Here is a 26,012-nt window from a genome sequence, read left to right on the forward strand (position 1 = left end):
CTACCACTGGCTCTAATACCAGATCTTCACCCAGAATGTTGCTCAAAAGACTTATGAATGAAGTACTCTTATAATGGGGTGATTGCAGACCATCATGTAAAGTTAGTGAATTGTTCCCAGATCTATGGAGAGACCTGAGATGCCAGTGGCACTGTCCCGTGGAATCCAGGGCAAAGACACTGTGTGAGCCTTCCTGTCTTCCTTTCCTCCTGTCCCAGGGGGCATATGAGGAGGTGAAGTTGGCCAAAACATATAGAAAGGCTTGAAAATGCTACATCGTGGCTGGGCACAGTGGCTCACGCCTGTAATCCCAGCACTTTGGGAGGCCGAGGCGGGCAGATCACCTGAGGTCGGGAGTTTGAGACCAGACTGACCAACGTGGAGAAACCTTGTCTCTACTAAAAATACAAAATTAGCCAGGTGTGGTGGCGCATGCCTGTAATCCCAGCTACTCAGGAGGCTGAGGCAGGAGAATCACTTGAACCTGGGAGAAGGAGGTTGCAGTGCGCCAAGATCACGCGATTGCACTCCAGCCTGGGCAACAAAAGCGAGACTCCGTCTTAAAAAAAAAAAAAAAAAAAAAAAAAAAAAGGCTGGCTGTGGTGGCTCACTCCTATAAGCCCAGCACTTTGGGAGGCCAAGGTGGGCGGATCATCTGAGGTCGGGAGTTCGAGACCAGCCTGAGCATCCTCTCCATGCTAGTGGAGAAACCCCGTCTACTAAAAATACAAAATTAGCCAGGATCACACCGAGATCACACCACTGCACTCCAGCCTAGGCAACAAGAGCAAAACTCCGTCTCAAAAAAAAAAAAAAAAAAAAAAAAAAGTTACATTGTATGACCCAGAAATCTCACTCCTAGGAATTTTTCCTAAGGAAATCATGGATGCTAAAAAAAAACAAAAAACAAAAAACAAAAAACCCATAATGCTATAAGCATCTTTATCAGAGCTGTTTACACAAAGTGAAAAATTGAGAACAAGCTCAATGCTCAGCCCGTGTGATAGGGATGGCTTGGGTCAGCTACAGCACATCAAGCAAGACAGGAGTCCACACAGCTGCCAGAGCCAGGAGAGGAGGAGGCTGTGGGAATGCTTGCAATATAAAAAGCATGCTATCAACTTTAACAATACCATTCTCCCCCCAAAAATTTACAAAGTCTTAGGAAAAAAGACTGGAAGAACCCATAAACTCCTACCTACACTCTCCTTCCCCAATTTTTATTTAGAAATAATTGGCTGATATTTTTATTTTTAATTTAATTAATTAATTTAGACAGAGTCTGGCTCTGTCACCCAGGCTAGAGTGCAGTGACGCAATCTTGACTCACTGCAATCTCCGCCTCCCGGGTTCAAGTGATTCTTCAACGTCAGCCTCCCAAGTAGCCGGGATTACAGGCACTCATCACCATGCTCGGCTAATTTTTGTATTTTTAGTAGAGATGGGGTTTCACCATGTTGGCCAGGCTGCTCTCGAACTTCTGACCTCAAGGGATCCACCTGCCTCAGCCTCCCAAAGTGCTGGGATTACAGGGATGAGCCACCATGCCTAGTCGTGGCTGACATTTTTAAAAGCTCCTCAGGCTGGGTGCGGTGGCTCACGCCTGTAATTCCAGCACTTAGGAGGCTGAGGCAGGCAGATTGCCTGAGCTCAGGAGTTTGAGACCAGCCTGGGCAACACAGTGAAACCCTGTCTCTGCTAAAATACAATTAGCCAGGCGTGGCAGCGTGTGCCTGTGGTCCCAGCTACTCGGGAGGCCGAGGCGGGAGAATTGCTTGAACCTGGGAGGCAGAGGTTGCAGTGAGCTGAGATTGCACCACTGCGCTCCAGCCTGGGCGACAGAGCAAGACTCTATCTCCAAAAAAAAAAAAAAAACCACACACACACACACACACACACAAAGCTCCTTAATTGCTCAGAGAGCAGTCAGCCACTCTGCCTCAGTGGCTTGTGAGACAAGGGGGCCAACCCCACAGACAGCCAGCAAGGGAGCAGGGCAGGGGCAAGGACTCCAGGCCCAACCATTCAGGGTGAGGCTGCGGAGCTGCACAGACTGAGGCCTGGCCCAGTAGCGGCTTCTGACAAAGCTCCTCCTGCTGCGCGGCCAGCCCTAAACCTGCTGGGTCCCTGCCACCACCACAGAGAGGAGGGCGTGCCAGGGACTCTTGCAGCAGCTCTCTCACCCTAGTACCTCTGTTGATCTGGACCTCCCTGTCTCGGACACACAAAGGGCTGTCCTGCAGGCCTACACCTCCCTATGCCCTGCTAGCCCTGGTGAGGAGTGCGGAGGAAGGGCTCAGGGCCTGGTGTGTGACCTTAGCCTTGTGTGACCTTGAGCCAGTCCCCATCCTCTCTGGGCTTGGCTCCCTTTTGGTAAAACTGGTGACCCAGCACTGGGTAGCACGGTGTCCCCCAATGAGGTGGCCTGAATTCAAATCCTCTGGGAAATTGTGTGACCTTGGCTAGTCTGGCGCTGCCTTGAGCCTCACTGTCTTTGGCTATAAACAGGGTCATTGTTTCTGCTTTACAGAGTTGACGGGAGATGAAGTGAGTCGGTGCCTGGCATACAGCACGTGATGTGTAAATGGTAGGAGGTGGTGGTGATGGAGTAAAAATTAGCATTGCTTCCCCATCAAGGTGACAGAGCTTCACGCACCCCCACGTCTACCCCAACCAGATTTGTCTCTGGGAGTGCTGGCAGCGAGGAATCTAGCTGCCGCATCAGGAAGCTTCTCCGACATGGGAAGAGCTTGTGTTGGGGAAAATCACAGCCACAGAACCACCTGGCGTGGGATGCACAGGCTTGGCCTCTTACCTGCTTTATCACACGCTTGACTTTGGTTTCCATTTCCTCCACCACCAGGTTCACCCCCAAGGCCCCAGGATTCAGCTGGTACAAAACCTACCAGCAAGGAAGAGAAAAGCTTTCAGGAAATGCACACAACTTATCCCTTTCCAGAAGCCCAGCTCCAGCTCCTTTTCCGGTCCCGGTAACTCCCCTGTCAGGCTGGCAGAGCAAGTGGCTCCACCCCATCTTGCAAGAGAGGAAACGGCCCAAGGAGGGCAAGAAGCCTTTCAATGGCAGGACTCTGATCTCACCTATTTGGGGCCGATTCTGGAGCTCTTTCTTCTACAACCCTATATCCCTCCCCCAAACTGCAATGAGGACCGGCTGGGCACTCAAGAGCAAGAACCTCCCAGAGGAAAAGGGCTTATTCACTCTCTGTAGACCCGTGCGACCTCAGCTTCCAGCATCCACCTCCAAACAAGAAAGTAACCAGTCTTGTGGCTGGTACAATCAGGAAGCCATTGTGTGCCTGGCATGGTGCCAAGCACCTCACAGCCACCCTATGCAGTGGACACCATTGCTACCTCTGTGTTTACATTGGGGAAAACTGAGGCACAAGGAGCTAGGTCCTTGCCTGAGGCTATGTCACTAGAAAGCAGGACACTGCCTGGGGTAACTCTGAGGGTCTGACCTTAGAGCCTGTGATTTGAGACAAATTTGCAGAGAGATGGCCACCATCTCTCTGTGCAGAGACCAAGTACTATGGGGCTGGGGACCGGGCGGGAGATTGCTGGAGGCTAACATGCATCCGAGGATTGGGGGAGGGAGGGCAGGATCCAGAGGAGGAGATATGAGGATGGAAGCCTGAGCCTAGGGACTCTCGGAGCCTGTAAAAGATTTAGGAGTCTGTAATCCAGCCTTGTGAGCAGCCTGCTGGATATTCTAAGCTGGGGTCCCCAACCTAGTCTGTGACCTGTTTAGGAACCAGGCTGCACAGCAGGAGGTGAGCAGCAGGCAATGGAGCAAAGCTTCATCTGTATATACAGCCGCTCCCCATGGCTCGCATTACCACGCAAGCTCCACCTCCTGTCAGCTCAGCAGCAGCATTAGATTCTCACAGGAGTGTGAACCCTATTGTGAACAGTGCACGTGAGGGATCCAGGTTGCACACTCCTTATGAGAATCAAATGCCTGATGATCTGTCACTGTCTCCTATCATCCCCAGAGAGGATCGTCTAGTTGCAAGAAAACAAGCTCAGGGCTCCCACTGATTCTACATGATGGTGAGTTGTGTAATTATTTCATTATGTATTACAATATAATAATAGAAATGAACTGCACACTAAGTGTAATGTGCTTGAATCATCCCGAAACCATCCTCCCGCCTCCGTCTGTGGAAAAATTGTCTTCCACAAAACTGGTCCCTCGTGCCAAAAAGGTTGGGGACTGCTGGGTTTTTTTTGTTTTGTTTTGTTGTGTTTTGTTTCTGAGAGAGAGTTTTGCTCTTGTGGCCCAGGCTGGAGTGCAATGGTGCTATCTCGGCTCACCACAACCTCTGCCTCCTGGGTTCAAGCAATTCTCCTGCCTCAGCCACCCGAGTAGCTGGGATTACAGACATGCGCCACTACGCCCGGCTAATTTTGTATTTTCAGTAGAGACAGGGTTTCTCCACGTTGGTCAGGCTGGTCTCGAACTCCCAACCTCAGGTGATCCGCCCGCCATGGCCTCCCAGAGTGCTGGGATTACAGGCGTGAGCCACCGAGCCTGGCCGGGGACTGCTGTTCTAAGCCACAGGGGGCTGAGGGCAGAGCTGGTGTGAGAGCGTTCAGGCTTAGGCAGCAAGTTAAACAGTAAAATGGACCCATATCTTAGAACAAGTCTATTTTTTTTCCAAAAGCAGGTATATTCCTGAAAGGTCTATTTTTTTTTTCTCTGAAAAGTAACTTTATTTAAAAAATTATCTGGCCACCAGAAGCTCATCTGCGTCACTGCTGGCAACGCCCTATAGTCCTCTCACACACAGACAATTCTTCCCAAGTGACAAAAATCTAATCCGCAAACTGTTTCCAAGCGAATGCGGTTTTCACAAATGCTGAATCTAACATTTAATAAAGTTTACATATCATGTATAGAAGCATTTAATTAAACATTCACTTTTATTTTGCAGCTTTCCTTTTGTGTTTTGTAAATTTTTTAGGTCTCAAATATTTTCAAAGACCCACACTGCAGGGGTGTTTTTAGGGGACTGGGGGCTCCCAATTACGTATTCGGGATGTTCCCGGGGGGCCTGCCTCCGTGGACCCAAGCGCCCAAACCCCGGGCACAAAGGATAGAGGAGCTGCCCCACGCCCTCAAATACTCAGCCAGGGCTGGAAAATCCTTAGTCAATTCACAAAGGGGAAAACTGAGTGGCAAAGGGCACCCAGGAAGTCACCGTTGGAGGCCCCCCGGGTTCAACCTAGGAGCTGGAGGCCAACACTAGCTAGGGCGCGGGTCCCTCGCCGCCCTCGGTCGGAACCGCCGGCCGCAGCTCCAGGGTTGGCGACCGTTACCCCACGGAGCCCCCACCTCCCCGCAGGGAACACTCGGCACCTGGTACTTGTCCATGGGCTCTCCGGGGTACCCTGGGCCTCGCTCCCCCTGCGTGGGGCGCCTGCCATCGGACTCTGGCCCAAGCATGTTCAGTAGCTACCGCGTACGGGCGAGCGTCCACCCCTGACCCCACCCCGTGTGGGTCAGTGGGACCCGCGGGACCCTCCCCGCCCGAACGGCGTCCTCGAGGCATCCAAGCGTCCATCCCGCGCGCTGGCCCCAGACCCCCCCAGGCCTGCCCCCTTAAAGGGGACGCGTTCCTCCGGGCCGGGAGGTGCCGCAGGGCCTGCGCGCGGTGGGAGGGGTCTCCAGCGTGAGAGGCGTGGCGTCGAGCGCGGCGGGGGTGGCTTCGAGCGGACCGGTCGGGAGGCTGGGGACGGTGCATGGCCCCTTTAAGACGCGCCGGGGCGGACCCGGGCGGTGCGCGGCCCCTTTAAGGCTTGGCCTACGTGGCAGCCGCTGGAGCCGCAGCCGACGCGGAGCGAGGCCGGCCGCCGGGCACTTCCTGTGGAGGCCGCAGCGGGCGCGGGCGCCGACGGGCGAGGGCCAGCGAGCGAGCGAGCCGAGCCGAGCCTCCCGCCGTCGCCATGGGCCAGAACGACCTGATGGGCACGGCTGAGGACTTCGCCGACCAGGTGCGGCCTGCGGGCCCCTCCCCCGGCCCCGACCCAGGCCGCCCAGGCCGCTCCGGAGTCGGCCTCCCCGCGAAGGGCGCCAGGCCCGGGCCGCCCCCCGACTCCTTGTTCCCACAGAGGGGCTCACCGCCCGGGCCCTCCGCCCCGGCCTGGACACCCCCAAACCCGGCCTGCGGGCCCGGTCTCCCCTGCCCGCCGGGCTGCTCCCGGAGCCCGGGCCTGGGCGCCCTGCCTGGCCAGCCGCCCCCACCCTCCAGCCTGCCCGGGGCGCGGGCTGTGGGGGTTTCCTCGCGGGCCGGTGGCGCGAGTCCTAGGGTTGGGTCGGGTCTGAGGCTCGCGGGGAGCGCCTCGGCGTTTGGAGCTGCTGGGGGTTCCCCACACGTTTTTTCTCTCAGTGGGTCTCCCGGAGGCGGGCTGGGAGCTTGGGGACGAACGGGGGCCGGGGGTCCTCCCAGAGGAAAGGGGGCGCGCTGGCGTGCGCCCCAGCTGCAGGATGCCACAGCACTTTTTCTCTTTCCCAGATGTGCTGGACTCTTGGGGTCCCTTTGACCCTGTCTGCATCTCTCCCTCGCCGTTTGGACTCTGCCCTGGGCTGGATTGAGTGGGGACCTGTACACAGCCCGGGAGGAGGGGAAGCTTATCTCCCTGATAGTTTCCTTCCAGCAGTGTCCAGGTGGCATTCTGAGCAACAGGGAAGCCCTTGAAACAGGCGGTTGGGTAACTGTTGAGAGCATTCGGAAACAGGGTGGACAGGATCCGATCCTACAAAGTGAAGGGACACGCAACTCCCTTCCGTCTTTCTTGATTAAGCTTGGCAAAAAAAAAAAAAAAAAAAAAAAAAAAAAGGTGGTGCTGGTTACGCAGATTTATGCCTTTTACTTCTAAAAGAATCCCGTTATGTCGACAGATTAACAGCGTTATCCCCGCAGGGAGAGCCTTCTGTGGCCCACTTGCCGTTCTTTCCTCGGTTTACTTAATGTGTTTGTGTGGCTTTGCTAGAGTTTTAAGTAGTGATGGTTAAATTTTTAAATTTTTCTGGAGGTGGTAGTGAGTCATCAAACCCTGAGGCCTAGACTTATTGGAAGGCTTGTGTATGTGTGGTTTAAAAAAAAAAAAAAGAAAAGAGTAAGTGACTGTTTTCTAATCAGCTATCGAGCTTTTCCGTTCCTCCTGACGGGTGATCTCTTTCTGGTGTGACCTCACCGTCGGTTCTCATTGCAACACTTTCCTGTGAGCCAATATTTTAAATTTTGGGGGAAAAAGTATATCAACTTGACGAAGCAGTTTTTTCTAAGGTCCTGATTTTGTGCTTAAATATACAATTTAAAAAAAAAAATTTTTTTTTGTTGTTCTTTGAGATAGCGTTTCGACCTTGTTGCCCAGGCTGGAGTGCAATGGTGTGATCTCAGCTCACCACAACCTCCGACTCCCGGGTTCAAGCGATTTTCCTGCCTCAGCCTCCTGAGTAGCTGGGATTACAGGTGTGCACCATCATGCCCGGCTATTTTTTTTTTTTTTTTTTTTTAGTAGAAACAGGGTTTCTCCATGTTGGTCAGGCTGGTCTTGAACTCCCGACCTCACGTGGTCCGCCCGCCTCAGCCTCCCAAAGTGCTGGGATTACAGGCATAAGCCACGGCGCCCAGCCTTTAAAGACACAATTTTAAAACTGTGTCCCTTACAAAAACAATTCATATCAAAAGCCCCCAAGAACCAGGTAGACCTTTTAGGTTTGTCAGTTTTCATTGACATAATTTATAGTGACCCATTTATATTTCTCCAAGTCACAACTCCCTAAGAAGATGGCTCCTTATAGCTGAGGGAAGGATGAGAGTTACGTACACTCACTCTTTGTCCTGGAAAACCTGGGATTTGCAAGTGAATTTCATAACCAAATCTAGAGCAAATGTCTCCAGTCAAGCTGGTGCCCACTAGCAAATGACAGACTCTCCTCCTGACAAAAAAAGTTCCCAGTCTCTTCACATACTCCTTTCTTGATGATTTTTTTTTCTTTTTTTTGAGACAGAGTTTCGCTCAGGCTGGAGTGCAATGGCTCGATCTTGGCTCACTGCAACCCCCGCTTCCCGGATTCAAGCAATTCTCCTGCCTCAGCCTCCTGAAAGCTGGGATTACAGGTGCCCGCCACCACGCCCAGCTAATTTTTTTGGTATTTTTAGTTGAGACGGGGTTTCCCCATGTTGGCCAGGTTGGTCTTGAACTCCTGACCTCAGGTGATGCTCCTGCCTTGGCCTCCCAAAGTGCTGGGATTACAGGCGTGAGCCACTCCACCCGGCCTTTTCTTCTTGTTTTGTTATTAATGGTTTTTTTTGGAGACAGAGTCTCACTGTGTCACCCAGGCTGGAGTGCAGTGGCACTCAGCTCACTGCAACCTCCACCTCCTGGGTTCAAGCTATTCTCCTGCCTCAGCCTCCTGAGTAGCTGAGATTACAGGTGTGCGCCACCACGCCCAGCTAATTTTTGTGTTTTTAGTAGAGACAGCGTTTTGCCATGTCATGTTGTCTAGGCTGGTCTTGAACACCTGACCTCAGGTGATCCGCTTTGGCATCCTAAAGTGCTGGAATTACAGGTGTGGGCCACCGCGTCCAGCCTTCTTCATGTGTTCTGTTGTGTTTTAAATGAAAGAAGCAGTAGCTTGGAACTGGAAAGGCTCTTGAGGGGGCACAGAGTCAACCTCTCCCAGGTTACTGAGAGGAGGCCAAACACACTCAGGCTCCTAGACTTGCCTGTGGCCACTGAAGAAAAGCCGGGTCTTGGTCCCCAGCGCCCCCAGTCCCTGGTGTTGCTCTTCTGGCACAAGTCAAGGGAAGAGCACTGGCGGGTGAAGGGGCTGCTCACATACAAAACCCAATGGGTTAGGACCATGTCTGTAAGGCAGCGCAGGCTGCCGCCGTCAGATGATCTCATTAGAGTCCGCCTGGGTGGTGGCAGAGCATGGCTGCGGGAGCTTCCATGCCCTTTTGCGGGCAGCTTGGGAGTGCAGCGACTTGTACTCACCCAAACCCCAATCAGACAGACACAGGCAGGTTAATAGGGTTCGAAGTCAAAATATGGCTTCTTGTGGACAGAATCTGATGAAGCCCAGGTGGGGCTTTGTTTCTATTTATCCACATAGTACTTAAAGCTGCCAGACCAGGCTTTTACATGAAAATGACCTAATTTGAAGCCAATAGGGGATTACCATGGAAGTCACTGATCAGATAAAGTGACACATCCATTTTTTCTCATTTTCAGAAAACAAGAGTAAAGCCGAAGTGACAAGATTTGACCAGAAAGTGTGGGCTGCTGAAAGCAAGACCTAAATAAGCTTAGTTTCCCAGGCCCAGTGTCTTCCGATATTATGACAATGACATTAAGTCTTTCACTGGGCCAGGTGCATGACAGACATTCCTTGTGTGACCTTCCTGACTGCAGGAGGTGGACCAGAGCGTCTCCATCTTCAGATGGGCAGAGGGAGGTTGGCTGGCTGCACTGGCTCGTGGTGAGCTGGAGACTGAGTCCACATCTTTTTACCCCAAAGGCTGGGTTCCTCACCGCTTGGTGGACTGTGACCTTTCCTTCTGGTCTGCAGAGGCTGGTCCACGGGGACGAGCAGTCCGGTTAGTTTCTGCTGGCAGGCTCCCCCCAGCTGCATCTCTTGTCTCTCTGCCTCTGGCATCAAGCTCCTTGCTCTGGCAGCCAGGGACAGTGTCCTCTTGCTCCCGGGAGCCATGTTCTGTAGAAACTGCTGAGACATGCTCTATGCAGGAGCTGGGCATTTGGAAGCCATGGGAAGGGGCCAGAAACTCTAATGAACTCAGCAATCCAAACTAATGTCCATGCCTGCAGCTGCTCCTCATTGCCTATTAGACCCTCTGCAAAATGTAGCTTCTAAGCAATTTATACCCATAAACAGCAATATTAGCACTTAATGGGTTCTGCCTGGTGGCTCATCACCAAGGTGACAGAAAAGCTGCATGGGGCCTTCCTCTCCAGTGTGGCCGTTGGTGTTTTTAACCTGTCCTCAAGAGTGGCAGAGCTAGTCCTGGGCCCTGGGAGCTGGCCTTGGCCCTAGCTGAAATGCTGGGGAAGCGAGGATGGGCCTGAGGACACCTGAACCCACAGGTGGTACAGGCACTGCGAGGCTCCTGATGAACACCGTACTGGTGGCTGTCTGGTGTGGCGAGGTCCTGTGACAGTGGCAGGCTCTGTCATATCCTGCCCTATACCATGAAGGAGTGGGGAGAGAAGGCAAAGAGGAGCTGACTCACTTTTCTTTGTGCGGTGATCTTAACGGGAGGTTAAAACACAGCCACCTCGCTCTTTAGGGGAGTGCGGGGGAGAAGCAGGGGAGGTTGTGGTTAGCGAGGCTCCTCCCAGAACATGGGGCCCAGTCATTCTCAGTTACGTCTTTCCTACAGTTGGGATTTTGATCACGCAGTTTTTTAGTAAAGCCAGGCCATCATCTCCCACATTGGGCTGGCGACACCTTTTCTGGCCCTGGGTGATCGGAACACCCAGGGGCGCGGTAACTGAGATGAGCAGCTTCAGCAGTGTCCAGAGTGTGAACCTATAGAGCAGCACGAGAGGGAGGCTTGGGGAAGTTCTGGAGCTGCAGTGAGCCAGTGAGCTGGAGCCGGCTCTGACAGGCTGATGTGAGCGAAGCCGCTGGGCCGCAGGTGCTCGTTTCTAGGATGTGTGGGACCTGAGTTGGGCTTTGAACGAGGCAACCCCAATCCTTGGTGATCAAGTGCCTTTTTCCTCGATGTTCTCATTCACCACTAATTTGCAAGCCGCTTTCCTCAGTTTCTTTCTGTCCTGAGTGTGAAGAGAAAGTGGAGTTTTCTATGTGGCGTGGGAGCTGCAGGTGCCTGTGATAGGGATCACTGGATGCCCACGAAGTCATCTCTCAGGGTGGATATCATTAATTACGTTTCTAAAATCCCCTTCAGTCGTCTAAAATAACCACCCCTTTGAGAGAAATCTCAGTCTTCCTGTTAAGCTCCTCAGATGCTGTCACTGCTTGTGAACTATATCCTGCTTGATGGCGCGGTTCTCGGAGAGACTTAATGAGAAGCTTGGCCACAGAGGTGAGCTAACTGTGTCATCTCCTTCCTGCAGCCTGCCAGGTCAGCAGCCACCTCTGGCTCTGCTTTCACAGCTCTCTGGCAGGGGGGAGGGAGACTGTCACAGGTTTTATGTGCTCGCCATGTTTACACAGGTCACCTGTGTGCTGGCTACCAGAAATGGCCTGAGTGCCTGCAGTGTGGCTGCTCTTGTCTGTCCTGGGGTGCTGTGTGTCCTTCCTGTGTTGGGGGCTCTTCTCTGCTGTGCTGAGGGGACACTGGCTTTGGGACATGTTCTAGAGTGGCATGACATGGTTCCAGCGGCCAATTTGAAGTAGTTGTGACCAACATGGATGTAGGAAATAAGGTTAATGTTGGGCCCTGGTCTTTAAACATGGCTTTTTCAGTGTTCAGTCCAAACAGATGCTCATTAGATAGTGGCTGGTTTAAGGGAGACTGCATCAGCCTGACTTACAGCTAGTCAGCCTTCAGTCTGGACCAGGCTTGCCTTTGAAAACCAGAACAGCCAAGCAGTAGATGTGCTCAGTTCAGAATGCAGTACCTACATTTTTGCATATTTTTCCCCACAGCCAAGAGCTGCGTCTGTCTCCTCACCATGTTCGTGCAGGGAAGGAGGTGTGAATTGCCTGTCCTACCTTCTCTCCCTTTTTTGCTCTTTAATCCTCTTGACCCAGACACTCCAATTAAGAGTTGCAGACTCATCAAAGAGACTTTTAAACACTGCCTCAATCTTGTGGGCTGTGCACGTAGCAGATGAGCATGTTAAATGCGGGTCCTGCAACTGGGGGAAGCTTAGACCGCAGCCCATGGCTGGGCTGGTTTGCTCATCTCGGGCCAGTGAGTGCCTCACAGCTGTCATTTTAGAAGCAAGTCAGGACACCTCTGGTGTCTGTCTTGGGTGTGGATTGCAGTCTACCTCTCTGCTGCTGTTGGGGTCCACGCCCCACACCCACACCCCACCCTGGGAGTCCCGCCACGGCTCCATCTCATCTCAGAGGTCTGCACAGCCTCTTGTTGAGCTCTTCCTCCCCAGTGGTTGCTTCTCCCCTGGTTCAGATGAGGTAAAGGCCTGTGTCCTTGCTGGGGCTTCCCAGCTGGGCCACGACGTGAGGCCATTACTTGAGAGCAGTGGCACATCGTGTGCCGAGGTGGTGTGCTTTATCTCTTCCACGGAATATGGGTGATTATACTGTTGCTGGGCATTTAGAGAGCAACGGGGCCATGAAGCAGAACCTGGGGAGGGTGCGTGGCGTCACCTTTCCCACCGCCCAGTGCGATGCGGGTTGCTTACCTTGTGCACGTGGGCATCTTGTGCTGGTTCTCTGCATTGGCCCTAAAATTCACAGGGGAGTATTTGGGGCCTTTTAAAAAATGAAAAGTGGGCCGGGCGCGGTGGCTCACGCCTGTAATCCCAGCACTTTGGGAGGCCGAGGCGGGCGGATCACAAGGTCAGGAGATCGAGACCACGGTGAAACCACGTCTCTACTAAAAATACAAAAAATTAGCCGGGCGCGGTGGCGGGCGCCTGTAGTCCCAGCTACTCAGGAGGCTGAGGCAGGAGAATGGCGTGAACCCGGGAGGCGGAGCTTGCAGTGAGCCGAGATCGCGCCACTGCACTCCAGCCTGGGCGACAGAGCGAGACTCCGTCTCAAAAAACAAAAAACAACAACAAAAAAAAATGAAAAGTGAAACAAGGTCTTCCTCCTAGTAAAGCTGGAAAGAATCTTACCAACCATTAGTTCAGCTGGCCTCACTTTACTGTAGGATAGTAGAGACGCTCTCAAAAAGGGCGTGTCCAGGTCACACAGTGTGCTGGCTGGACGGCACCAGGGCAGGGTGAGATCACAGGGCCTCAGAGCCTCCGCCTGCGCTTCATCTCCCAAACCCGCTTGGTGATTCTCTGGGTATCTGTTGGTCACTGTGATTTCTCCCATCACTTCTGTGGAGTCAAAGGCTGAGTAAATGAGTGCAGAACTGACACTGCAGGGCACAGTGGATTTGGGGAGAATGGCCACCTGGCTTTGTAATCTCTGCCTTCGCTCTCTGCCACATGGGAGCCAATCAACAGTGCTGACCTAGCCGGGGCCCCACCTGACAGGCTAGAGGGTGATCTGAACACCCAGGGGCGTGGTAACTGGGATGGGCAGCTTCAGCAGTGTCTAGGACTTTGAAGCAACTTTAAAAAATGCTGAAAAGTAAGAAACACGCACATCTTCCTTTGTTCCAACAGTAGGTTTAGTCAGCCCTAGGAGGCCTGTGCAGCTGACTTTCGCTCACCTCCCATGGGGGTCAGCCTCTTGGGTGCTCTTTAGACTCTGGCTTCCCAACATGCGTTTGTGGGTGGGTCCCCTGATCTTTCTCCGAAGGACTTGCTGTGTTACAGGGTTTCTTTCACTTTGTATCTCAGTTTTGCATGGGTGATAAGAGAGAAGTGCATGGGGTAAAGCTGCGTGACATTTGTACCTGGCATCGGTAGTGCATGTTGGCTACCTAACCCAGCTGTCATAAATGACCTGACTCACAGCACAGCAGGAAGTCATAAATGTTTTCTTTCCCTTTGACATTTGACAGTGATTTCACACACTTGCATTTCATTGCTGTTGAAACAGCTGTCCATCCTATTTGTTAGTGTGTTTTAATTTGTTTGAGATTATGCAGGCTTTGACAAAATCCCAGTGCTTTCTAGCCATTAGTGGTACCAGCTTCATACTGTGCTGACAGTTGCTGCACACACAGTCCCCAAGTCAGATCCTGAGCTTGCAGGGGAGAGCTCCGTCAGGGGCCGGGAAGCGCTAGCCCTGGTTTGCGACAGCACACATGCGCTGTCCAGAGCCTGGGGCTTCCTCCTGCGCTCTGGAGATTTTCAGATAACTGTAAACACGTGATCTTAATATTCAGTCAGCCATGTGGCCATCTAGGCCTGGCACCCTGGCTGTCACCTAAGCCAACCCTTGTTCTGTCAGGGTACTCTGGGCGTCATTGGGCAGGCTGGGAGGTCCAGGCCCTTGGCACCTCAGCCATGTGTGACCTGCAGGCTGGGGTCTAGTCTTGGCATTGCACCATCAGGTCTGCGAAGCTGGGGGAACCCCTTTCCACTGGGTTTCATATGCCCATTTGTAAGGTGAGGGGTCGGACCAGAGCAGCAGAGATGCCTGGCAGAGTGCAGTGGTGCCTCAGTAGGGAGGCTGCTGCCGGCATGTCGTGGGCAGAGGCCAGGCTTGCTGCATCATAGCCTGCAGCACCCAGGATGACCCACAGCAGAGTGGCCTGGCCTCAGATGCCGGTAGTGCTGAGGTGCAGAAGCCCTGGATAGATGACCTCTAAGTGCCTTTTCAGATGTCATTCTGTGATCCTAACTTGTAAATGCCTTTGACCGAAAAGAGCAGCTCTGTGTCTTGCTGCAATGCCACCTTCGATGACTGTAATTGACTGCCGAGGCACGGGGGAAATCACAGTGGCAGTGTTAGGGCTGCCGCCCGCTGGGGTCTGCCCCAGAGGGCCTAATGTCAAGTCATGCATCTCCGGGACTGATCCTTGGATTGTCGCATGTGTACAGACTCACAGGGTAGCACTTGGGAGCAAGCACTGAGAGCCCCCTAGTCTGCCCTGGGAAGGCACCGAGGCTGACAGGAGCTCTTGCCTTCCGCAGCGTCTGTTCCTCACGCACACCCCGCCCAAGGACGTGCCCGGCAGCGGCCTGGTGCTCCCCGCCGCAGCCACCTCACCCTTGGGTTTCTGTGGCCCTGCAGTTCCTCCGTGTCACAAAGCAGTACCTGCCCCACGTGGCGCGCCTCTGTCTGATCAGCACCTTCCTGGAGGACGGCATCCGCATGTGGTTCCAGTGGAGCGAGCAGCGCGACTACATCGACAGCACCTGGAACTGCGGCTACCTGCTGGCCTCATCCTTCGTTTTCCTCAACTTGCTGGGACAACTGAGTGAGTGGCTCTGAGGGTGGTCAGGATTCACTGGGCGTCTTGTTCTGTGATCGTTAGCAGTTGGGAGGCTGTGTGTGAACTCGGTCTCCTGAGACTGCTGTCCCCCTCTTCTCCAGCTCAGCTGTGCCAGGCCAGGAGTCTGGTTCTGCAGGCCTCGGCAGGGACGCTCAGTCTCTAGCCCTGGGCTCACTGCTTTAGGGCTTGCTAAGGAAATAGGACATGGTGTCTGTCAGGGACCCACAGCAGGAGATGCTGGAGTCTGACTGGTCTGGGTGGATCAGAGAGGAAGTAAGGCTGTCAAAAGACAAAGGTGTCTAAAAAGGATAAGTAGATTGAGGTAAATGGAGAGGGGAGAGCATTCATGAGCCCAGAATGAAGCTCGTGTTGGCTCAGGTCTGTCTTATGGCCTTGGTGGACCAGCTTCTGGTGGCAGTCCTCCCTCCTTTGTACATTACAGGCCAAGGGATTTGCGCTTCCCACCGGTTCAGAAGCGCTCCACAGTAGAGCAGTTAATTGCCTGCCTCAGGTAGGTGGCTGACTTGGGAGCTGACTGTGGGAAATGGCCCGTTCTTTATTACGGCAAGGGCTCCACTTTCTGGTGTTTGTGATAAGTCTAGTCAACTTACCATGTGTGATCCTTGCCTATCATTAATTCTCCCAGAAGTTGCCTGTTGCTTGGATAGGTGGTTTGGCTGCCTCTGGACGAAAGGGCCAGGTGAGATGGCAGTGTACCGAGACACTGCTGCCCCCAGCCCCGACACCCACCCTCAGGCCCCCTAACCCTTGTCCTTCCCTCCAGCTGGCTGCGTCCTGGTGTTGAGCAGAAACTTCGTGCAGTACGCCTGCTTCGGGCTCTTTGGAATCATAGCTCTGCAGGTACACGGGCTGCGTGGTTGGGGCTCCCTTCTCTTTGCTCTGGTGGAGCAGAACTTCTGAAAAGACATCCTTGAGGGTTCATTGTCACTCCCCTTTCAGCCCCTTGCATGTCTGTGACTGCCTGGAGCTCCTTTCTCTTCTGGGGAAGTCGTGAGCCCAAGCAGGGCTGTAGAGGCAGGTCATTCGGTACTGGACCATCTTTTGTCCCATTCCTGTGATTACCGTGACAAGGGAAGTCCCGAGCTTGGTTGCAGCCAGGATGCTGTCTTGTTATCACGTTGCTTCATAAAGAAGAATACCTGGTTATTCAGAATGAAATGCAGGGAACAGAATATCTGAATCCACATCAGTGGTCTCAGAATAACTTTGTTCTCTGGAACATCATAGCACATTTCTTGAGAAATAACCACATTTTTGAGCTTAGATTTGTCCTTGGTCTCCTGTGGTGGTTTTGTGTGTTTTAGACTCCAGCTGACATTGGAGAGACTGTCTAATGTATTATGAAGCCTGTGGAAATGCCTGTGGACAGGCCGAGACTCAAGTGTCTCTCTCTTCTTTCCCCTCAGACGATTGCCTACAGCATTTTATGGGACTTGAAGTTTTTGATGAGGTATGTGCATTCTGGTTGGGTTTAGCTGGTTTTAGTATACGCTGCTCATACAGGTTGAGCATTGCGCATCCAAAGTCTGAAACGCTCCAAAATGGGAAAAATCTTGGGCACCAACATGACACTCAAAGGAAGTGCTCACTGGAACGTTTCAGGTTTTGGATTTTCAGATTTGGGATGCTCAGCCGATAAGTATATAATGCAAATATGCCAAAATCTGAAACACTTTGGGTCCCAAGCATTTCACTCTGTATTTCTAAACTCAGTTAACTATTGGTTGGAGTAGCCTTCTTTGGGTCCAAACCAAGCTTGTCCAGCCTGTGGTCCACAGGGTGAATGCAGCCCAACACAAACTCATAAACTTCCTTAAAACATTGACAGCTGTTTTGCAATTTTTAAGTTTTATTTTTTAGCTCATCAGCTGTCATTAGCATTAGCGTGTTTTATGTGTGGCCAAGACAGTTCTTCCAGTGTAGCCCAGGGAAGCCAAAAGATTAGACCCCCTGGTCTAAATTCCGCCTCTTAGAAACAGGTTCTAAAGAGGATGTTGCAGAGCCCCTATAATAGTAGAGACTGAAACCGCCTCTTCTGACCCCTTGTTTCACGGGCATGGGGACTCAGGGTGTGAGTGGAGGACAGGCCTGCCCACAGGGACCCAGCTGGTCAGCACTGAAGCTGTGACTAGGACTCGGTTCTGTGTGTGTTCAGGTAGCCTGTTGCTGTCGAGTTGTAAAGACATGTCTGTCTCCTCAGCTGTGTCGGAACTATGTAAGGTTTGACACGGGTGTAACCTGAGTCTGAGGTCCTGTGCGCATGCCTGCCTGGTCCTGCTTGGCAGATCACTGGGTCTGGAGAAAGGGAAGTAAGAGCCTTCCTATACTGGCAGCAAGTTCTCCCTGCACCTGGTCTCACAGACAGGCCAGATCCTGGTGAGGCTTAGCTTCCAGCCCACATATCTGTTCCTCAGGAACCTGGCCCTGGGAGGAGGCCTGTTGCTGCTCCTAGCAGAATCCCGTTCTGAAGGGAAGAGCATGTTTGCGGGCGTCCCCACCATGCGTGAGAGCTCCCCCAAACAGTACATGCAGCTCGGAGGCAGGGTCTTGCTGGTTCTGATGTTCATGACCCTCCTTCACTTTGACGCCAGCTTCTTTTCTGTAAGTATTCCTACTTGCCTGAATGGGTCTGGTTTCCTGTCCTTTAGAGAGAATGCTGTCCCTCCCCCACCCCCTCCCTGCTCACCTCTCCCTGGTTGGGTACTAACCACAACCTGGGGGAGCTGCTCAAATGGAGCAAACTTTTTGATCCCATTAAAACAGACCAAAACATCGTCACTCTTGTGTGTCAAGCCTTCCTTCCAGCAAGTGAAGGCCAGAACCTCTGACCTTGGTGGAGTGTGCTTAGCCCTTGCTAGGGCCAAGGCTCTCCACCCAGGCTCCCCTTACTCTTCTTTCTCTCCTCCCTGTTCATATCTTTCTCAAGTAATTCCTGTGTGTCACGTGTCAGAGGCAGGCCTCCAGGAGCTTCCAGAGCACATCTCTGGAGCTGACTGAGAGCGCTGGCTAGACAGTGTCCAGGAAGAGCTCCTGGTGCCATGGGGAGAAGAGAGAGGATGTTTCTGGCCTGGATGGCTGGGTGGGCCAAGAAGCACTTGGGAATTTAGTTATGGATTAGAGATTCATCTTGGTAAATCACAGCCTTTTACTAGTTAGGAACTTCAATCTTCCCCAAACCTTCCACATTTCAAAGCTGGTGCTTTATTGCCTCCTGCCTCCTCCCAGCTTTTATCTCCCCTCTTGCACCAGCAGCCGTCTCAGCAGTAGCTACATCAGCCTGATGGATAGAGACTTCATGATATGCAGCAGCTGGAATTTTGTTTGTAAAGCATCTCTTTTCCTCACGTTTATTTTGAATTTCTTACGTTTCAACCTATGCAGATTGTCCAGAACATCGTGGGCACAGCTCTGATGATTTTAGTGGCCATTGGGTTTAAAACCAAGCTGGCTGCTTTGACTCTGGTTGTCTGGCTCTTTGCCATCAACGTATATTTCAACGCCTTCTGGACCATTCCAGTCTACAAGCCCATGCATGACTTCCTGAAATACGACTTCTTCCAGACCATGTCGGTGATCGGGGGCTTGCTCCTGGTGGTGGCGCTGGGCCCTGGGGGTGTCTCCATGGATGAGAAGAAGAAGGAGTGGTAACAGTCACAGATCCCTACCTGCCTGGCTAAGACCCGTGGCCGTCGAGGACTGGTTTGGGGTGGAGTCAACAAAACTGCCAGCTTTTATGTATCCTCTTCCCTTCCCCTCCCTTGGTAAAGGCACAGATGTTTTGAGAACTTTATTTGCAGAGACACCTGAGAATTCATGGCTCGGTCTGCTCTGGAGCCACAGTCTGGCGTTTGACCCTTCAGTGCTGGCCAGCCTGGCAGTTGGAGGCCTCCCCTATGCCAAGGCTTTGGAGTGAACAGCCCACTTGGCTGTGGCATCTCAGTCCTATTTTTGAGTTTGTTTTGTGGAGGTGCAGGAGGGCCTTCAGGCTGTGCTGTGAGCAGACACATTGGTATCACCATTCAGAGCACCCTCCCTCTTAGTTTTAAGTTTACGTTTTTAGCGAAAACTACTAAATGATGTTGGGTGGTTCAGCCAGACCTCAAAGCGGTTAAACCTCCCTGGTGTAAAATCACACCAGTGGCTTCAATGTTGTTTCTGCCCCGTATTGTAGTATTTTATAGGAACAGTGAAAACATTTAGGGACACCCAAAGAATGATGCAGTATTAAAGGGATGGTGGAAGCTGCTGTTTATGATAAAAGTCATTGGTCAGAAAATCAGCTTGGATTGGTGCCAAGTGTTTTATTGGGTAACACCCTGGGAGTTTTAGTAGCTTGAGGCAAGGCCAAGGGGCAAAGGAGTCCTTGGGGAAGCTGCTGGTCTGGGTGCTGCTGGCCTCAGAGCTGGCAGTGGGGAGGGCTAGTGAGACTACACACGGGGTGACCCCAGCAGCAGCACCCCGCAAGCCAGCCTGGCCAGCTGCTCCTCGGACCAGCTTGGGGAGCTGCAGCCGCTGTGGCCAGGGGGTGTGGCGGGAGCTCCCAGCACTGGAGACCCACGGACTCAATCCAGTTACCTCACATGGGGCCTTTTCTGAGCAAGGTCTCGAAAGCGCAGGCCACCCTGGCTGAGCAGCATCCTCCTTTCCCAGCTGTACTCGCCCTGTGGGCAGCCCGACACGCCACTTTCCTGAGGCTGTTGCTCACTCAGATTGTCCGTTTGCTATGCCGAATGCAGCCAAAATTCCTTTTTACAATTTGTGATGCCTTACCGATTTGATCTTAATCCTGTATTTAAAGTTTTCTAACACTGCCTTATACTGTGTTTCTCTTTTTGGGGGGTTTAACTGCTTGTTGCTCCCTGTCGTCTGCACCATAGTAAATGCCACAAGGGTGGTCGAACACCTCTCTGGCCCCTAGACCTATCTGGGGACAGGCTGGCTCAGCCTGTCTCCAGGGCTGCTGCGTCCCAGCCCCCAGCCTGCCTCCAGCTTGGCCTCTCGTCCGTTGGCTCTGCAGGGCAGCGGTGAGGCAGGTTTCTGCTCGTAAGTGCTTTTGGAAGTCACCTACCCTGAGGAGGGGCACCTTTTTAACACAGCCGAGCTAGTCCCAACACGTTTGCAAATCTTCCCCTGGTGGCCTACTTCCTTACCCCCTAATATTGGTAAGATCAAGCAACGGCTTCAGGACATGGGTTCTTTCCTCCTGTGATCATTCAAGTGCTCATGCACGAAGACTGGCTTCTCACTGTTTCAACCTCACCAGGGCTGTCTCTTGGTCCACACCCTGCTCCCCATTAGTGCCGTATGACAGCCCCATCAAATGACCTTGGCCAAGTCAGGGTTTCTCTGTGGTCAGGTTGGTTGGCTGGTTGGTGGAAAGTAGGGTGGACCAAAGGAGGCCCCATGAGCAGTCAGCACCAGTTCTGCACCAGCAGCGCCTCCGTCCTAGTGGGTGTTGCTGTTTCTCCTAGCCCTGGGTGGGCTAGGGCCTGATTGGGGAAGATGCCTTTGCAGGGAGGAGAGGGTAAGTGGGATCTACCAATTGGTTTTGGCAAAACAGTTTCTAAGATTTTTTTGCTTTATGTGGGAAACAGATCTAAATCTCATTTTATGCTGTATTTTATATCTTAGTTGTGTTTGAAAACATTTTTGATTTTTGGAAACACATCAAAATAAATAATGGCATTTGTTGTATGCAGTGTGATCCTACAGTGTTGCCCAACCTGACTGGGGCTCCCCTCAGGATGCCAGTGGGTGAGGTTGCTTCTCCAGGCTTCTCTGAAGACCACTCAGAAGCCATGTCCAGAGAGAATTAGTCCCTCAGAGTCCCTCCTGCTTCCTGGATGTGGGGGACAGACCCCCTCAGCCCTGCCTTAGAGGGCAACAGATGTCACGAGACAAGGATAAGTGGGAGACATGGGGACAGCCAATCATTCAGAGGACATGTGGCTTGATGAGGAGCGGGGGAAATATCTGAAGGCTTTCTCGAAACTTCACAGCATGGGCTTTTATTAACCTGGCTGTTTACAGGAGCTGAAGCTCTTGGGTTTGCAGTGATGACTCTTGAACTTCTTTTTCAACGAGCCCAACTGCTTCTGTGGGATAAACAGAATTCTGATTACTGAGCCCTTCTGATCCCATGGAGAAGGGGGCCCTGGAGTGCAGGGCTTTCCCCACCCGTACAGCCTCGGAGGTGTTGGTGTCAAATACCCACAGAGGCTTTCTCCGCCCCCGTTTCCTTAACAGCTGCAGGATTAGACTGCGCTCAGCAGGGCCTTAGAGGAGCATGGTGCAATGCCACACGCTAATTAGGACCTTGACCTCTTCTAGCCTTGCTCCTGCTTATCTACCAAAGGCGGGGAAGTCTCTACTCCTGCCCTGATGGCAAAGGCAAAGGTGGTGGCTAGTAATCAGGTCCCTGTGCCCAGAGGTAAGGACAAACAAGCCACAGCTCATAGTCTGAGGTGGGAGGGTGTCCTCACAAACCACTGGTCTCGACCATGGTCCATGGAGCCTGGCTTCCACAAGGCGCTGGCTGGGAAGCAATGGCAGCCACTCATGGCCTTCTGCCAGCCAGCGGCCTCGGCTTCTATGGTCCTTGTGTGTTGTTGGCTTGGGATTTCACTTGTGAAAAAGGTTGTTTTCTTTTCTTTTTTTTTTTTTTTTGAGACGGAGTCTTGCTCTGTCGCCCAGGCTGGAGTGCAATGGCCGGATATCCGCTCACTGCAAGCTCCACCTCCCGGGTTTACGCCATTCTCCTGCCTCAGCCTCCCGAGTAGCTGGGACTACAGGCGCCCGCCACCGCGCCTGGCTAGTTTTTTGTATTTTTTCGTAGAGACGGGGTTTCACTATGTGAGCCAGGATGGTCTCGATCTCCTGACCTCGTGTTCCGCCCGTCTCGGCCTCCCAAAGTGCCGGGATTACAGGCTTGAGCCACCGCGCCCGGCCGTTTTCTTTTTTTAAACAAATGGAAAACCATCACTAGAGGAAGCCACTGACTGCCACACTAACAGAGTAGAGGTGACAGCTCACCTTCCCGCGCTTCTGGACCAGTCCTCGGTACACGGCTGTCTCTCTCCTGCCCTCATCAGTGACCTTCTCTCTTGGGGGCTTTGCCTTCTCATCCTGTTCGTCTGTCAAAAAGTCATCAGTGCCATCCGCGTCCTCTGTGCTTCCAAGGTCCTTTCTGGTGAATAGCTCAGCTGGGAGGAACACAGGGATTGGCTGACGGTTATTTTAGGCTGAGTTCACCACCTTCTTTGCAGGGGACGCCGCACCACAGTCTGCTCCCTGCTGACAGGAGAGGGTCAGGGAGAGGCAGGGGTCGTTCCGCTTACGTGGGTACAGGTCTGTCATGCTGTCGTCACTTGGAGCTCCCCCTTCATCACTGGATGTGGGCTCCCAGAAGGCTTCCCGCGGGCTAGGCCCGTCACCGTCCATCTGGTCCTCCCTCCTCCTCCTCCGGTGCACCAGGCAGGCAGGGACGTACTCCACCCCTTGCTTCTGACATTCTTCATCTGGGAGATAAGCCAGCACACGCTGGGCACCTCCACACCCCCCACGGTCCTCTGGGCCACAGCTAACCCATGGGGCCTGCACTCGGCCAGGGCCCCACAGCCCCACTGCCCTGGACAAAAACCATAGCAGCTGCTGGGCGCCTCAGCTCTGTTCCTACCAGGCGTGCAGGGAGGGCGGTGGGGCAGGGCTGCAACCAGGAGGCAAGAAGATGGTACAGGTCTACTGGGCCTTGACCACTCATCCTGGATCCAGCCAGGCCTAGGAAGCCATGACTAGGAGGGCACTGAGGAGGCCCAAGGCCAACTATGCCCCAGTTAGGTTGGCATGGCCTCTCAAAGGCAGCGTGGGCTGGCAGTGATGCCACCCTCTCCCCAGCAGCCTGAAGCCCTCCCTCAGCACATGGGCGGGGGTCAGTGGAGGCTGGCTGCCTGGCCTTTGCTGCCCCTTAGTGGGTGAGAGGGGAGTTGGGACAAGGCTTCCATGGAAGGACCTCACTGGAATCACCACCGTTGTTCCCTCGTATATTAGAGGGTCTGCTGGGGCTTGCCCTCCAGTCCAGCGCAGCTCCCATCATCATCCCTCGTGGGCTGCACGAGCCCTGCTGGGCCCTAGCCGTTGATGTGGTGGCCCATCTCCAGGGCTCTTTCCCTCCTTGTCTCTGCCACCCACCCCCATGGCCACGCAGCAGCCTTGTCACCACCAGAACTTGAAGGCAGAGCCTGCTCACAGCCACGTTCGGACTTCTCTGGACCACTGCCTTGTAGGGACCTCAGCACCCCAGTCCCGTCTCAGCTCCACGGTCCATCATCATAACCACTCTTCATGGGAACCCCGTGGCCGCCTGCAGTTAGAACCTTCCTGCCCACCCCTTGACAGCTAACATACTAGCTGGAAAAAGTCCAAGCCCCAGGCTGGGAGCCCTCGTGCCTGCAAAGCCTCTGCAAGGTGCCTGCCTTCTACCTGAGAAACCCTAGTCCTGCCTTCTCAATCCACGCTCATGCTTGGGAGGGCTGGACCGCCTCTCCAAAGACTCATCAAAAGCCCATGGATGCATCTTCCCATCCATAAGCCAACCTGAATCTGTCCGCTCCAGCCTCTGTCCATTTCCCTCCTTAGCTAGACTCCAGAAAGTCCTTCTGGTGACCCAGCATGTGCCTAAGGCCGGACACTGCCCTCATGGGCTGCAGCCTACGCTCCACTCTAGCCAGGTGTCCCTGCCAAACTTCGGGTGCCTCACCAAGGTTGCCAGGGGCCTCCACGTTATCAAATACATCATTTGTCTGTCCTCATCTTCCCTTCAGTAACACGGGAGGACTTCCATCCTCTTGCTGAGGCTCAGGACCAGTCCTCTCTCCCTTCTCTAAACTCTCGCTGGGTGCTCTCAGCATGGGTGTCCCTGTTTGAAAAGCCTGATACTTCCCTAATACACACCTTTCCTAATACAGCTCAAGCTTAAAACCTTCAAAGGGACTCTGAATTCTTCCCCCAAAACCCACCGTCTTTTCCTGGATGGCTACAGTCAAGGGGCCCTCCCTTCTCAACCATGCACACTGTCCATGCAGCCCCAGCCAGCCCTCTCCACACACCCACTGCAGCGCTCCTGGCCGGGCCTCCGGGCCATCCCTGCTGTGCACACTAGCCCAGCCTGTCCTTTGGAGCCTACCTCAGCTAACACATTTTTGCCTCAGACATCCATGGACCCTGGCTTCTCCCTGGGGTGCTGTTCCCCCTGACCCCACTGCTACCACCTCCCTCCAGCCTCAGCCTCGAGCGAATCCCTCAGCAAGCCTCCCCAGCCGTCCTGTCTCCGCAAGCCCACCCCACATCCCTCGCCAGGTTTCTTCCACACTTTGCATCGCCACGTGCACTCACTCCCTCCCAAGCCTGCTTCTGGCTCTGCACCTGCCTGCACTAGAAGCTGTGGGGTCAGGGGCCATCATCCCTCTCTTCATTGTGCCAAAAACAGGCATGGTGCATCAACACGGATTGCTGAAGGATGACCTGCCTTCAAGCACGCTCCATTTGGGGCAGGGCGAGCATGCACTCAGATGGCGATGCACTGATGGGGGTTTACTGGGACTTACATTTACACAGAGCTCGCTGGTACCGCCGGCCCTGGGTGTGCCTCAGCACGTGTTCTGGGCACTTGTTGATGTGCCGCAGAGTGAGTTTGCAGAACAACTGGTGCCTACAGAGCAGAGAAACCAAGTTTGTAGGGATAGTTCACAGCAAGGATTCAGACTGGTGGCTGTGTCTTGGACTCATCCCTGGACGGTCTACCGGGGACGGTGTACCATGCGGCTTGGGCATAGGGCTTTTAAAGGCTCCCGGAGCAATTCCACTCTGAAGCTGGGCAGGGAACCGCTGACCCAGGCCAACTGCAGCCTCTTAATGTTTACCGGAAAAGTAGGCATGGCAGCCTCGCTGACTGCTCCAAGATGAGTTCACGCAAGAGGACGACTCCACCTGGCCAAGTGCTCAATGAATGGAAAGATCCCATCTCTGTTTTGACGATTATTACCAACCCTAGTTCCCAGGTAAATCAAAGATCCCTTCTGGGGTCAACAGGAGAACCCAACGCTGTTCACAACCTCAGGTGACAAAGCACAAGCCTCTACTCCTCTGTGAAGCAGCCACACCCCACAAGACAAACCTCAGGTTTACCGAAAAGCAAACGAGCTCACCGAGAGGCCTCGCCAGGATCGCAGGTGACTCCAGCACCCGGGCGACCACCTGGATCCCAGGGCTCCCAACTCTGAAAGAGTGGGAGCTGCAGCACTGGCGGAGTCCTCAGGAGGAGGGAACTTTGGGGTTTACCACCCAGGACCTGTCCTCAGCCGAGCCCTCCCGGGAACCTCCCTTAGAGGGGGTTCAGGCACCGGGGGGGCACCAGCGGAGGGGCTGTCCTAATTGCCCTGGGCCTCCCCACGCCGCCGCGGACCACCTACGGGTTCTTGGTGCTGGGCACGATGTGCGGCTCGAACTCTGCAAAGTCGAAGGCCGGGGAGGCGCGGACCAGCCGCTGGTACTTTTTGCCGCGGGTGTACACCTGGAGCTCCGGCAGGCGGCAGGGCAGCTCATGACCAGTCAAGATGCACCTCACCTGCTGACGCACGGGCAGGCGGTCAGGAGGGCCGGGGCTCCTGTCACTCCCGCTCCCCGGTGCCCCCTCCTGCGGCGCCCCCTTCCTTCCCCTCCCCTGACCTCGCCGCGTCCTTTCTCCCGCCCTCCCCTCAGCCCCTCATCCCAACTGCGCCCTTCTCCACCACTCCATTCCCCTCCCGCGCCGCGAACCTTGCGGGCGTCCGGCTGGAGCCGCAGGCTCGGGTGCTCGCGCAGGAAGGCCTCCACGTCGGCCGGCAACTCGCTCATGGCCGAGGCGCCCGCAGACCACCCCGGCGGAAGCAGCTCCCAGAACTTGGGGCC

The 26,012-nt window shown here is 53.8% G+C and overlaps 3 protein-coding genes across 18 annotated transcripts in view; 1 reads left to right on the forward strand and 2 right to left on the reverse strand.

The window, feature by feature from the left end:
* The window catches only part of STKLD1 (serine/threonine kinase like domain containing 1), a 30,284-nt gene extending 24,673 nt beyond the window's left edge, over positions 1-5,611 (reverse strand). For all 11 annotated transcript variants that reach the window (XM_065529907.2, XM_065529906.2, XM_045372794.3 and 8 more), the window contains exons 1-2: positions 5,381-5,611; positions 2,816-2,902 (exon numbers count right to left, since the gene is read on the reverse strand). In XM_065529907.2, coding sequence (XP_065385979.1) covers positions 2,816-2,902; positions 5,381-5,467 — 174 coding nt within the window. In that variant the 5' untranslated portion in view covers positions 5,468-5,611. The remainder of the gene's footprint in view (positions 1-2,815; positions 2,903-5,380) is intronic.
* A 230-nt stretch (positions 5,612-5,841) lies between these two features.
* Positions 5,842-20,762, forward strand: SURF4 (surfeit 4). The gene is made up of 6 exons (XM_005580526.4): positions 5,842-6,015; positions 14,846-15,032; positions 15,832-15,908; positions 16,475-16,518; positions 17,483-17,669; positions 18,450-20,762. The coding sequence occupies exons 1-6, from the start codon at positions 5,968-5,970 to the stop codon at positions 18,714-18,716; spliced, it is 810 nt and encodes a 269-aa protein (XP_005580583.1). The 5' UTR covers positions 5,842-5,967; the 3' UTR covers positions 18,717-20,762.
* On the reverse strand, positions 19,355-26,004 carry SURF2 (surfeit 2). Of its 6 annotated transcripts, XM_045372798.3 has the most exons (8): positions 25,881-26,004; positions 25,535-25,689; positions 25,271-25,341; positions 24,986-25,052; positions 24,671-24,774; positions 22,406-22,585; positions 22,101-22,270; positions 21,056-21,163 (listed from the first exon to the last, which is right to left on the reverse strand). In XM_045372798.3, the coding sequence occupies exons 1-8, from the start codon at positions 25,956-25,958 to the stop codon at positions 21,080-21,082; spliced, it is 909 nt and encodes a 302-aa protein (XP_045228733.2). In that variant the 5' UTR covers positions 25,959-26,004; the 3' UTR covers positions 21,056-21,079. The 6 variants fall into 6 exon arrangements, with proteins under 6 accessions (XP_005580581.2, XP_045228733.2, XP_065385981.1 ...); XM_065529909.2 differs by lacking the exon at positions 25,271-25,341; XM_005580524.5 differs by lacking the exons at positions 24,986-25,052; positions 25,271-25,341 and having other exon boundaries at positions 19,355-21,163.
* Between the last annotated feature and the right edge of the window lie 8 nt (positions 26,005-26,012).

The sequence above is a fragment of the Macaca fascicularis genome, chromosome 15 (genome assembly GCF_037993035.2).
Source record: "Macaca fascicularis isolate 582-1 chromosome 15, T2T-MFA8v1.1".
In the NCBI taxonomy this organism is placed as follows: domain Eukaryota; kingdom Metazoa; phylum Chordata; class Mammalia; order Primates; family Cercopithecidae; genus Macaca; species Macaca fascicularis.